General features: G+C 39.6%; 1 protein-coding gene across 3 annotated transcripts in view; it reads left to right on the forward strand.

Moving 5' to 3' along the window:
• The first annotated feature begins 322 nt into the window (after nt 1–322).
• MAPKBP1 (mitogen-activated protein kinase binding protein 1) overlaps nt 323–13,788 on the forward strand; it is an 83,616-nt gene continuing 70,150 nt past the window's right edge. For all 3 annotated transcript variants that reach the window (XM_031952141.1, XM_031952143.1, XM_031952142.1), the window contains exons 1-2: nt 323–504; nt 958–1,173. In XM_031952141.1, coding sequence (XP_031808001.1) covers nt 1,057–1,173 — 117 coding nt within the window. In that variant the 5' untranslated portion in view covers nt 323–504; nt 958–1,056. The remainder of the gene's footprint in view (nt 505–957; nt 1,174–13,788) is intronic.

Here is a 13,788-nt window from a genome sequence, read left to right on the forward strand (position 1 = left end):
GCAGATAATACGTCTTGCCGCATAGTGTCCAAATCCCAGACATATCTACCTATTTCTAAGCCTCAGATTCCTTTCCTATAAAACAATGTGCTCCGTTGGACTTTTAAGGTCTCTTCCCACACTTGCTTTCTTAGCTGCAAGACTCTCCCCGTAACTTTATTCACGTTCTTCTCTGGGTCCAGTCTCCCTCCAGCTCTGTCCTTTGAAGCCAGGTCTCTTCAAACCCCGCCTCCGCAACTCCTCCTAAGAGAAGACCACGCCTCTCCCTGCTGCTCCATCCCCTCCGTGCTGGGCTCTCCCCCTCGTTGGCTCCTCCCCTGGAGGTCCCGCCCCCTCCCGGCACCATCAGCCCTTTGGGAGGCAGTCTCGGATGCAGCCGCCGTTCGCGTTTTGAGCCGTCTGTGCCGCCATAGCTGCCTGTAGCCGCAGTTGCGGCGAAACAGGAGTTCCGACCGCGATGCCCGGGGGACCCGCGAACGGGACAGTCTCCGATTCCTGGGGCTGGTGAGGAGGGGAGGGGCCTCTGAGTGTAGGGGGTGTGTGTGTGGGCCGCTGACTGGAGGCCGGGGATTCTGGAGAAGCCGGGGGAGGGAGACGAAGAAGGGGTAGGAGGGGGAGGGGGAGATGAGAGCGGCCGGCGCTGGGCCGGGGTCTTGGGGCTGCCCGGGCCGGCGCCGCTGCTCCCTCCCTTCAGCTCCGCGTCCCCCCTCCTCCCACCCCTTGCGGCGCGTTGCCATGGGAACATTCGCGGGAATCACCCGGGGCTCCCTCCGGGCACGAACCGATGTGCGGGCCTGACGGCTCGCTCACTCTCTCGGGATTTCAGGGCTTCTCCCCTTCCCCTCCGCGTCTTCGCTCCTGACGTGTTGGCAGCTCACTGGGGGCCGGGGTGTAACGTAGAAAGCACCGCAGAGCCAGGCCGGGGCCGGGCTGATGTAATGACCCCCGCCCATCTAGGTCGCTGCTGGGCCAGAACCGAAGACCCTATGGAATGAGGAGCGCGTGCCGAGGCTGGGGATCCGCCTGAACCCCTGCGCCTTTCGGGGTTCCCTCATCATGATGTCTATGGAAGGTTCCACCATCACCAGCCGGATCAAGAACTTACTCAGGTCCCCGTCCATAAAACTGCGCAGGAGCAAGACTGGTAGCCGGAGGGAGGATATCAGCACCAAGGTGAGGTCTGGTGCACTCTCTGGAGGGAACAAGAAAAGCTTAGGAGGTGGCTAACGTAAGATGAGTGTAGAGTGGGAGTAAGGCGCTGTGCCTTCCAGTCATAGTCTCCTCACTGCAGATTGAGTGCGCTTGGGTAAGCCGCTTGTTTTGTGGTGACTCAGTTTCCCTTCCTGGGAGGGGGTAGTGGTAGCTTGTGTGCCCTTTTAGAAACTGAGCTGTGACTAATGCAGTCTTTCCCGAGGGCTGCTGAGGAGCAGGTGAGAATTCTATGCAGCAGGAAGAGGATTATGAAAACATTAGCCTGGGGGTTTGGCTTGGAGTTCAGGTGCTCTCCTTGGTAACTACAGCTCCCGAGCTTCTGGCTAATTTATGCCGGAACTTGAACGAAATCGGTCAGCTTTTATTTGAAATTCGGAACAAAAGAAAATCGAAAAGGAATCTGCCTGGGTTTCTGCTGGCACGATGGAGTTGATACCCATCAGAAAGTGGAAATAGTCTCTTTGCTACCTATCGGCAAAGTGTAGTAATTATTTCATTTCCGAGTCCGGAGGAGGGGAGGGCTCTGAACATCTCTGGCTACAAAAGGATCCTGGGAATTAAACCTTGAAGTTAGCCCTTTCATTTCTTCCCTCTGTTTTCGTCTTGTGTTCTGGTTCATGTGCTTGGACACATTTGCTAGACGCCACAATCTTGGGAATGCCAAAGTAGAGTAAAGTTTGATCCTTGAGGAAAACCAGAGCTTCAGTTCCACAGGATCACGTTAGATTTTTGCGTCTTATTAGGCCTGTAAACACAACAGCTCTGTGAGGCAGAAAAACTGCTTACAGAGAAAAGTGTTTTGAGACGACTACATTTTATTGCTTTGCCTGCATCTCTTCATTGGGTCAGCAAACCTGGCAGCTAGTGATTTAGTACTCTACTCTCCAGTGTGGTAGAGTTTTAAGAGAGCTTTGTTCAGATCCCTGTGCCTTAGGAGAACCTTACTTGGACTTACTGGGTAAACGGCCTTTCTGTGTATTTTACCAAAGAAACTGCCCTGGATTGAAACTGACCCCGAGTTTCTGTACTGCTATTGTTTTGTCTTATGATCTTGTTTGTTTTTTTGTTTATATCAGATTTTTGTGAATATTGACTTATCCTTAGAAATGCTAGTGTAGATCCTTGACAGGTAGCATTTACAAACTTATCTCTATGCTGTGTGTGATGGCTGATAATAGTGAAATTTGGAGGACTTTATAAAAGGAGCTTAATTAGCAAGTAGTATCATGCTGTTTCATTTTTGCCCTAGAAGTTTGGAAGCTCTGTGGAAGTTGCCGCTTTCTGTTTCTTTTCTGGAAGAGAATTTAATACAAATCTTGGAAATCCACATTTGAATCTTATTGTGGCTTTCCCTAATCTAGAGCCACATGGCTATAGAAAGTTTGTGTATCTTTGATCAAAAAGGGTGAGGCAGTGGTCTGCTTAAGTAGGGACTACTAGAAAAGGTCTTCAGTGTCTAAAAGAAGAGCAGCTGCTTTTGTGTGACTGTATTCCTAAAGACCAGGATTCATCAGCTGGCTTGAAGATGAAAAATAGCCTTTTGTGTCTGGCAATTGCTAAAGACTTAAAAAAAAAAATTTTATATATATATATATATATATAGACCAGAAACTCCATACTTATGCTGAGAATCTCATGATTATCCAAGCAGCTTATGAAATGCTGGAGCTGATAGATACTGATATTAGATGTTAATGGTAATTGATTACTGGGGGAACTCTAGTGGTGCTTGTGGATTTAGTTCTAAAATAAAATTTACCAATGAGGATACTGGGACCCTATGCTGTCATCTTTTCAACATAAGAAGGAAAATAAAATCCACGTTACTTCCCTGGTAAATCAGTGACAATAGCTTTATGGTAGCATTAGGGACAGCCCAAATGAGACTTTAAATTGTTTTGAAATAAATTCTGAAGGAGACGTCTATATTTCCTATGTTCATCTGTCTCAACTCTTGAGAAACAATCAGCTCATTGGCAGGTAAAAATTAGCCAGTGTGATATGGATTTGTCTCTTGTTGGATTTATCTTACTTCTAGCAGAATCTGGGAATCTACTTTATCTGAAACTTGAATGTAAAATTAGACTTTGGAAGCAGAGCCAATCAGGGAATCTTTTCTGGTCGCTAGGTCACTTAAATATAGAGAATTCAACATAGGAGAGAATAAAGGTTGCCACTTGTTGCTTACTTCCTGCTCCTGGGTTTTCTATGATCAGAAAGTTGAGATAGCAAGAAGTGACTCCACTTTGGAGAAATCTGTGGGAGACCTGTAAAAGCTTCTGAAAGCTGAAAAGTCTTTACAGTTTCAGAGTTGGTATTATTAAAAAAAATTAAAACTGAAGACTGATACTCTCAAATAAGTTGTGCATTTAGCTACTTTTGCTCAGTCAGAATATATGAGTGCTTATATGTTTTGCACTATCATAGGAGCTCTGGAAAGGAAAAAAAGATCTAGCAGCTCCTATCATTGCTTCCAGTTTAATCGGGAAACCAGGATACACTGGAGAAACTTTATGTGTTCTTCAGTTGTATTTTATCAGTTAATGCAAATGAGTGGGTTGGAGGAATACTAAGGAAAATGGAAGTTAGATAGTATTAAACATGGCAAGCTTCTCTAAGGAGAATGAGTTTTTTAAAAAAGATTATATGGAGATGAAGGATATTGGATTACAAAAGACTGGAGGGGAAACTATTCCAGCAAAAAAAGAAAGCCATGTATAGAGCAAAGGTAAAAACAGATGAGTTATGGGCAGAGAATATAATAATATCAACTTGGGAGGAGGGAAGGGTCTTTTTAGGAAAGTAATGGAAAAATGAAATTGTTGAATTTGTGAGGAGGAATTAAGGGGTGTTTGAACAGAGGTCCCTTTTCCAGTGTGGAACATTTAAATTTTCTTCAATAGGACAGGGATGGGAAATCTTCCTTTTGGTGACTCAATGCCATCTTATTGCATGTTAGTATAAATATACATAACTGGCCAAATAGAAACTGGAATTTTGATTTTGATTATTGAGTATATAAATTACATAGACCATTGTCCTGAAGGGAACTTTTTGGAACTATTTTTGGTTTTCTAGTGAAAAAGATTCCTCACCTTTGCAATAAGGTATTGGGGACAATGTATCATGGCACTGTGAGAGAAGAGCAATGTGTTAGGAAAACAAACAAACAATTAATCTGGCTTAGGTTAAATGCTGTCTCTTGGGGCAATAGAAGAATTAAGTAAAATCATCTGAAGTACCTTCCCTGCCTTAGACTCTTGTTTCCAAATCTCACTTTTTCATAATGTATTAATATTCCCAGAGTTATAGGGCGGTATTTAGTCATATCTTCAAGAAAGGTTTGTAAGTTTCATAGAAAGGAAAGATTGAAATATATTTAGGTTATTACTGATTATTTGATTACTTTATACTTTTAAGTACTTAATGATATTCTGGAATCTTTCTGCTCTCTGATGAAGGAAGCTTTTTAATCTTCAAAGCCCATGCCACCTTTTTGGGTGCCTGTGCTCTGCATGTTTCTAGTTTATCACCTGGATCCATAATTAGAGGTTTTTTTAGTGGGTTCTCCCCCTAAAAGTCCTTCTCTTTTAGAGTATCCATATCAGTATTGTGTCGTCTAAGAGGTGACATCTAAGACTGAGGCAACAGAAAATTTTAGAATTGCCAAGCACTTTGATCTACATTATCTCATTCCAATCTTAGGCAACTCCAAAAAAATAGATGCTTTAGGTATTATTAACCCTTTAGGGTCAGAGAGTTAGAACTAGAGCTCAGTAACCTTAAGAGTCATTGAATTCAACAGCTTCATTTTAAAGGTGAAGACGGATTAAGTGACTTGATTGATCACTTAGCCAATTAGTGTTAGTGATAAGATTTAAAACCAGGTCTTCTGATAATCTCATCCAGCATTGTCCACTATGCCACATTGTGTTTCTTGGCATTTGTCCTATAGAACATGAATGTTAGTTACCCTGGAAAATCCCTATGACAGTCATAGATCTTGAAACAAAAGTTCTCAACTTTTTTGTGTGTCATGGACCTCTTTGAAGTCTGGTGAAGCCTCTTAACCTCTTCTCTGAGGCAGCCAGGTGGTGTAATGGGCAGAGCACTGGGCCTGGAGTCAGGAAAACCTGAGTTCAAATCCAGCTCTCCAGGGCAAGTTACTTAGCCTGTATTTGTCTTATTGTTTTCACCTCTAAAATGAGGATTAAGTTGTTGTGAGGATCACAGCCAGATAATATTTGGGAAGTACTTAACATATTCCTTTCTCCCTTCTTTCCCCTACCCCCCTCTGTTTTTAAATACATAAAATACTGCATCACAAAGAAAACTAAAGTTAGTGAAAATAAAGACATAATTTTTTTCTCACCCTTGTTCACAGGGTGAAATGTATCTGCTGGTCTCTAGTTAAGAACTCTTCTTGGTCTAGAGGATGTGATGGTCATTTGACTTTGAATGACCTAGATTCAGAGCTGACACTAGGAGCTTTAATAATTTAGCAGAAGCTTCCTGAGGGGATAGGAATAATGAACTCTGCAATAATTTTTTTGGTCAGGTTCATTTTTCACTGTGCTGATTCAGTCAGTGTTATACTACCCAATTTTCTTGGGACTTATGGGAATTGCTAGTTTTCTATGACTAACGCTCAGGGCCCATTCATGAGTTGAGCCCCTTGGTTGCCAGCAACTCTGACTGAATTTCTTCTTTATGAAATCTTGGACAAGCCTTTTCTGAATCTATTTCTTGTCTCTGAATGTATATTTGCTTCACTGAGTCAGTGAAAAAAAATCAAACATTTATTTGTAGAATGTCTTAATATCTTCAGAACAAATATTCTAAAATGGGAATTGTCCCCAGGTCTTTTAATTAAAGTCTTCATTAGCCTTTAGAAAACGAATCTCAGCAGAATTGGGAGCTCCTCTTCTGTCAATTAGGACCTAATACCTTTTCCTCTGCTGCCTAAAATAGCTCAGGCTGGTAGAGTCACAAATTGGCTTATTCTTGGTCTGCTAGCTTCGAGAATACAAGGAATTAACAGCATTGGTCTTTTCCAAATTTCCTGCTAAAAATTAGGACAAATACTATGGGACATTTTGTGTCACAATTTTATTTCCTGTTGAGAAATTTCTGATATCTTTGGGGACCACTAATATTTTTCTTTTCCACTAGTTAACCTATACCTACATACTCATTTTCTTACTTGTGAAAACATTAGCAGAGATAAGGCTTTATTTATCTTGATCTTTATCCTCACCCCCTTAGTTCAAAGCTAGACCTATTGCTGTTATTACTGCTTTAGTTTGGAGAACTGCTGTAGGCCTGAATTTCAGGACTTGTGTTAATTCAAAATAACCTTCCTAGGTTTCACTTCACCTTTAGACTTTAGCATGATAGAAAAAACAAAGGGCTGTGAACATTTTGGATTTTATTTGCTTTTTCACTTGCCTTATGCCCTATTTTTTGTCTTTGTCTTTCCTCAATAACATAGTTCTTAGCATCCTGGAGGATATAGGATTGAGCTGCCAAGGATCATCTTTTTGGAAGTTTGAATTTACATTTGTATTTGTATTCAAACTAAAGTTGCCTAATTAATGCTTGGTTTTGTGAACTTATTTACCAATTAAGATATAAGGAAATTTTGTCACTTGGAAATCAATCTGCTGGCATTACCTCCAAATGTAGATAAACTAGGCCACAGATTATAAATATAAGGTTTGTCATTGGACTTGTACCCATCCTTTCCAGCTTTGTAGGGACCTGCCAGAGCTTGTGTTCTACTATCATAGCCTCAAATCAGAATATTTTGTTTCAGAGTAGGATCTTAGGAGAAGATCTAAGAAATATGCATATTATTTCTTATTCTAACCCTATCCTTCTCACTTCTCCCTCTTCAAAAAGTGGTAAATGTGTGAAACAGGATCTTGGGTGGGTCCATAGGACTAGTATTTTCATATGTTCAGATTTTCCAAGTTTCTGTTTACTTTTTGCCAGTGACTGTATCAGCAAGGTCTTCATTACTGGATTGGCCACAATATTTTCCCCTGGTATTGAAGGACATTTAAAGAATGCACTTGGGGTATTAGCTAACTTCTTTCTACCATCCAAGCAATAAATTCTGTCTCTCACATTTCAGAGAGAACTTCTATAGTGCTTTTTTTCCCCCCTTCCAGTTCCTGTAAAGAATTCTCTAATCTTCAGTTATTGTATTTGCTAACCCTTATTTTCTTTTCACCTCCAAAACTAGAATGAAGTTGAATATTTTGTTGTCTCCTTGTTCCTTTCATTTCTTTTCTTTTTTTTTATAACTTTTTATTGACAGAGCCCGTGCCTGGATAATTTTTTTACAACATTATCCCTTACACTCACTTCTGTTCCGGCTTCTCCCCTCCCTCCCTTTACCCCCTCCCCCAGATGGCAAGCAGTCCTATACAAGTTAAATATGTCACAGTGTATCCTAGATACAATATATGTGTGCAGAACCGAACAGTTCTCTTGTTGCTCAGGGAGAATTGGATTCATTAGGTAAAAATAACCTGGGAAGAAAGACAAAAATGCAAGCAGTTTACATTCATTTTCCAGTGTTCTTTCTTTGAGTGTAGATGTTTCTGTCCATCCTTGATCAATTGAAACTGAGTTAGATCTCTTTGTAGAAGCAATCAACTTCCCTCAAAATACATCCTCATACAGTATCGTTGTTGAGGTATATAATGATCTCCTGGTTCTGCTCATTTCACTCAGCATCAGTTCATGTAAGTCTCTCCAGGCCTTTCTGAAATCATCCTGCTAGTCATTTCTTACAGAACAATAATATTTCATAATATTCATATACCACAATTTATTCAGCCATTCTCCAATTGAGGGGCATCCACTCAGTTTCCAGTTTCTGGCCACTACAGAGAGAGCTGCCACAAACATTTTGGCACATACAGGTCCCTTTCCCTTCTTTAGTATCTCTTTGGGATATAAGCCCAGTAGAAATACTGCTGGATCAAAGGGTATGCACAGTTTGATAACTTTCTGAGCATCGTTCCAAATCACTCTCCAAAATGGCTGGATGTATTCACAATTCCACCAACAATGTGTCAGTGTCCCTGTTTTCCCACATCCTCTTCAACATTCCTCATTATCTTTCCCTGTCATCTTAGCCAATCTGACAGGTGTGTAGTGGTATCTCAGAGTTGTCTTAATTTGCATTTCTCTGATTAATAATGATTTGGAGCATATTTTCATATGGCTAGAAATAGTTTCAATTTCTTCGTCTGAGAATTGTCTCAGGATATATCCTTTGACCATTTATCAATTGGAGAATGGCTTGATTTCTTATAAATTGGAGTCAATTCTCTATATTTTTTGGAAATGAGGCCTTTATCAGAACCTTTGACTGTAAAAATGTTTTCCCCTCTTTATTGTTTCCCTGCTAATCTTGTCTGCATTAGTTTTATTTGTACAAAAACTTTTCAATTTGATATAATCAAAATTTTCAATTTTGTAGTCAATAGTGATCTCTAGTTCTTCTTTGGTCATAAATTCCTTCCTCTTCCACAGGTCTGAGAGGTAAACTATTCTATGCTCTTCCAATTTATTTATAATCTCATTCTTTATGCTTACGTCATGAACCCATTTTGACCTTACCTTGGTGTACGGTGTCAAGTGTGGGTCAATGCCTAGTTTCTGCCATACTAATTTACAATTTTCCCAGCAATTTTTGTCAAATAATGCGTTCTTCTCCCAAAAACTGTGGTCTTTGGGTTTGTCAAACACTAGATTATTAAAGTTATTGGCTGTTTTGTCCTTTGCACCTAACCTATTCCATTGATCAACTAGTCTATTTCTTAGCCAATACTAGATGGTTTTAGTAACCGCTGCTTTATAATATAATTTTAGATCTGGTACAGCTAAGCCACCTTCATTTGATTTTTTTTCATTAATTCCCTTGAAATTCTTGACCTTTTGTTTTTCCATATGAACTTTGTTGTTATTTTTTCTAGGTCATTAAAATAGTTTTTTGGGAGTCTGATTGGTATAACGGTAAATAAATAGATTAGTTTAGATAGCATTGTCATCTTTATCATATTTGTTCACCCAATCCAAGAGTATTTAATATTTTTCCAGTTGGTTAGATCAGACTTAATTTGTGTGGAAAGTGTTTTGTAGTTTTGCTCATAAAGTTTCTGATTTTCCCTTGGCAGATAGATTCCTAAATATTTTATATAATCAGTAGTTACTTTAAATGGAATTTCTCTTTGTAACTCTAACTGTTGGGTTTTGTTAGTGATATATAAGAATGCTGATGACTTTTGTGGGTTTATTTTGTATGTTCCTTGCATTTCTACCGAAGTCCTTTACTTGAAGATCTTGGGAATGGTCTTTCATGGTGCTTCATGACTTAAGTTCTGATCTTGCAACCCTCTCAGAAATTTTGACACAAAAACTTAATAATGAAGTCTCCTATGTACTTCTAGATTTGAATATTATTAATAAACAAACACGTATTTATCTGACACTGTGCTAAGCACTTGTATATAAAGAAAGGTATAAACACAAAAACAGTTCCTACCTTTAAAGAGCTTACATTCTAATGGGGAAATAAGCATGTAAATAAATAGCTACAGAAACATATATACAGAGTAAAAGGAAAGTAACTTTAAAGAACAAGACTTAAGTGGCTTAGGAGGCAAAGTGGCATTTAACTTAATTGAAGGAAGCCAAGGCTGTAAAGAGGTGGATGGAGGTGAGAAGGGAGTATTCCAGGCAAGCAGAGACAGTCAGTGATGCTAAAAGAGAGTTGAAGTATTCAAGGAACAGCAAGTAGATCAATGTCCCTAGATTTTGGAGGGCATGGAGGAGAGGAAGATTTGAAAGATTCAAAAGTGGAGGCTTTGAAATGGGAAGAGCTTTAAATGCCAAAGAGAGGATTCCTATTTGATTCTGAAAGTAATAAGGAACCATTGGATTTTATTGAGCAGGGAGGTAACATGGTCAGATATATGCTTTGGGGAAAAAAATCACTTCATATTTGAGTTCCCTAGACTACCTAATTTCCTTCCATCTGCCTATCTTAAAGTGCCCTGGCCAGGTTCCCAGTTCTCCTCTGTGAGGTCTAAATTTCTAGGGACCCAGATGGCCATATTGGAAATACTGTCACTTTCTGGAGAATAGGAGTCTATATGTGGATATCTCAGTGTTCTGGTCCACAAATCATCTGAATTACAGGCTGTGTGTGTATCTGTGTGTGTAGTTGGGGGGGAAGGGGAGAGTGCAGTAAGAACAAGAATTTCCCCTTATATGGGAATAAGGAGAAGGAAAGATTAGCTGTGGTCTTTTCTTTACCACCTAGACTTTACCTACTGCTTCGTTTGTGCTTTTTAGTGAACTTAATGCAATATTTGTACATTGGTATTATCTGCCTGTGAGATATAGCACCATGACAACAGGAATTAACTTGGTCTTTTTTATCTCCCGTGGTGCCCAGTAAGATGTTTTGCATGTAATAGGAGTTTGATAAATTTTCACTGAAAGAATTGACTTTAATAAGTTGTGAACCTATGTGTAGAGATCATGGATAGTTGATGTAACTTGATTCCCTAATCCCTTTTTGGTGAAGTAAATGCAATTTCTGGTTCTGCTATTCTTTTGACTAAGCTGGGGTATGAAGAACTCAGGCATCATTATCCATTAAAAAATGGTTTTCATTTTTAAAAATTTAATATTTATTTTTTCTCAATTACAAGTAAAAACAATTCTTTTTTTCAAATTTTGAGTTCCAAATATTCTTCTTCCACCTTCACCCTTCACTGAGAAGGCAAGCAATTCGACATAGATTGTACATGGGTCGTCATGAAACACATTTTCATGTAAGTTGTTATGAAAGAAAATAGACAAAGAAATCCCAAGAAAAACAAAGGAAAAGTGTATTCGATCTTTTTTAAAAAACTGTTTTTAAGCAATTAGTTATTCTTTATTTTCCTCTCTAACCAGTTTTCTCTGCCACTCAACTCCTTGTCTTCCTTACCCACATTATTTTTCCTCAACAATATTTTATTTTTCAAAGTATATGTAAAGAGAATTTTCAACATTAATTTTTGTGAAATGTTTTTATGACTCTCCCAAGACAGTAAGTAATCTGATATAGGTTCAACATGTACAATACTTTTAAACTTATTTTGCTATTTGTCATGTTGTGCAAGAAAAATCATTCCAAAAGGAAAAAACCACAAGAAAGAAAAAGTAAACAAACAAACAAAAAAAGGTAAAACATATTATATTTCAAACCATATTCAGTCTCCATAGTTTTCTCTCTGGATGCAGATGATATTTTCCATCCTATTAGATGGGAATTATTTATTCCCATCCAATTTTATTGTATGTCTATTGAAATTATCTTGAATCACTTCATTGCTGAGAGGAGCTAAGTCTATCATAGTTGATCATCACATAATCTTGCTGTTACTGTATATAATGTTCTCCTGGATCTGCTCACTTCCCTCAGCGTCAGTTTTTATGAGTCTTTCCTGTCTTTTCTGAAGTCAGTCTGATAATCATTTCTTATGGAACAATTATATTCCATCACATTCATATGCCATAATTTATTTAGCCATTCTCCAGTTTGGGGGACATCCTCAATTTCCAATTCCTTGCCACTGCAAAAAGAGCAAACATTTTTGCACAAGTGAGTCCCTTTCCCTCCCTTATGATTTCTTTGGGATACAAGCCCAGTAGAAACATTGCTGGGTCAAAGGGTAGGCACAGTTTTGATTGCCCTTTGAACATAGTTCCAAATTGCTCTCCAGAATGGTTGGATCCTTTCACAGTTCCACCAACAATGTATCAGTGTCCCAGTTTTCCCACATCTGCTCCAACATTTGTCATTATCTTTTCCTATCATTTTAGCCAATCTCAGAAGTATGAGGTGCAACCCCAGAGTTGCCTTAATTTACATTTTTTTAATCAATAGTGATTTAAAGCATGACTAGAAATGGGTTTCATTTCTTCATTTGAAAGTTTTGTTCATATTATTTGATCATTTATCAATTGAGAAATGACTTGTATGTTCTTATAAATTTGAGATATTTATCAGAAACACTGGCCATAAAAATAGTTCCTCAACTTTCTGCTTCCCTTCTAATTGTAGCGTCTCTTAACGCTATCTTAACCTTGTAGCTCTGCTTTGAGCTACTCTTAATGTCTGTCCGTCATTGGCCAGGCTAGGCCACACTTACCCATCTTTGGGCACCAACCCAGATAACACAGAGACAAGACCACTAGGAGGTAGGGGTGAAGTGAAAGAAAGCTTTATTCTTAGCTCATATTTATACCCCACTGAGGATCCGTGGGAAGGGGAGGTCTTCTAAGAATCTGGCATAATGGGATTGGCCCAAGAAGAGGGAGGGAGGCTTGCTAGGCTTTGAGAGCACTAAGGAGGTCAGACACCGCCTCCCAGGGCTATGCCCCACTTCCTTGTAGCACTCACCTGCCCCTCAATGCCTCTCATCCTTCAGGTCCTCCTACATGCCTTGAGCTTCATTCCTTGCTCCCAGAGGCTTTTTAACCCTTACATTAATCTTGGTTGTATTGGGTTTGTTTGTTCAAAAACTTTTCAATTTAATGGAATCAAAATTATCTATTTTGCCTTTCATAATGTTCTCTAGTTCTTCTTTGGCCATAAATTCCTCCTTTCTCCAAAGATCTGACAAGTAAACTATCCCTTGTTCTCTTAATTTGCTTATAAATACACACTTTTCTATTTCTGTAACAGCCTGCTAGGGTCCGTATAGAGTGTGAGCACAAGGCATGTATGCTGACATAGTACAGCTGTGTGATTTCTAGCTGACCATAAACCACAACCAATTGCTCTTTCTCTATCCTAAGAATAGAGGCAGAAGTTATGGTGTGTGTCTTAGTAATAGAAAACTTGTTTGTCCCTCAGTCACCAGGTTGGAAGTGGAGCACTCCCCTAGTGTGACTGCTCTGCCCTTCTTCTGTGGGCCTCTTCTACCTTCCACCCTCATCTGTTTCTGTTTGTGACCATGACAGAGCACAGAGCTTCCATTTTAATTCCTGTGAGACATGAATTGTGTCCAAACACAGATATTTTCCATAGAGGAAACTGGAGCCGAGGTACCTCATGCCAAGGGTGATATGAGTGTTGATTGTTGGGGTTTTGTGGAGCAGGAAAAGGAGCACAAGCTACATTGCCTGTCGTCTTATCCTTTGGGGCTGCTTACATTCTCTTTGCCTCATCAGATTTGCAGTTTGGGTTTCATTTACTATGGCTCCAATAAGCAGTGAAGTCAGTGTAGGGATGGTGATGGGATTTTCCTTTTCAGCCACAAGTAGCCGGCCTATCAAATAATGAGTATTCCCTCAGCCAGGGGAGTTGGATGGGGACAGTACTTTTGTGATTGTTACAGGGAGAGTCTGGGAATGAGCGTTTCAGAAACTTTGAATCACTTAGAAGTTTCAGAGGCTGTTTAAGTGATGTCAACCCCAGGTGAGAAGTATAGATCTGTTAGGTGTCTCTCTCATGGATTAGCTTCAAGGTAAGCTGCAACAGTGTGCTCCTTCTAGCTTAGG

Source organism: Sarcophilus harrisii, chromosome 2 (assembly GCF_902635505.1).
Source record: "Sarcophilus harrisii chromosome 2, mSarHar1.11, whole genome shotgun sequence".
Classification (NCBI taxonomy): domain Eukaryota; kingdom Metazoa; phylum Chordata; class Mammalia; order Dasyuromorphia; family Dasyuridae; genus Sarcophilus; species Sarcophilus harrisii.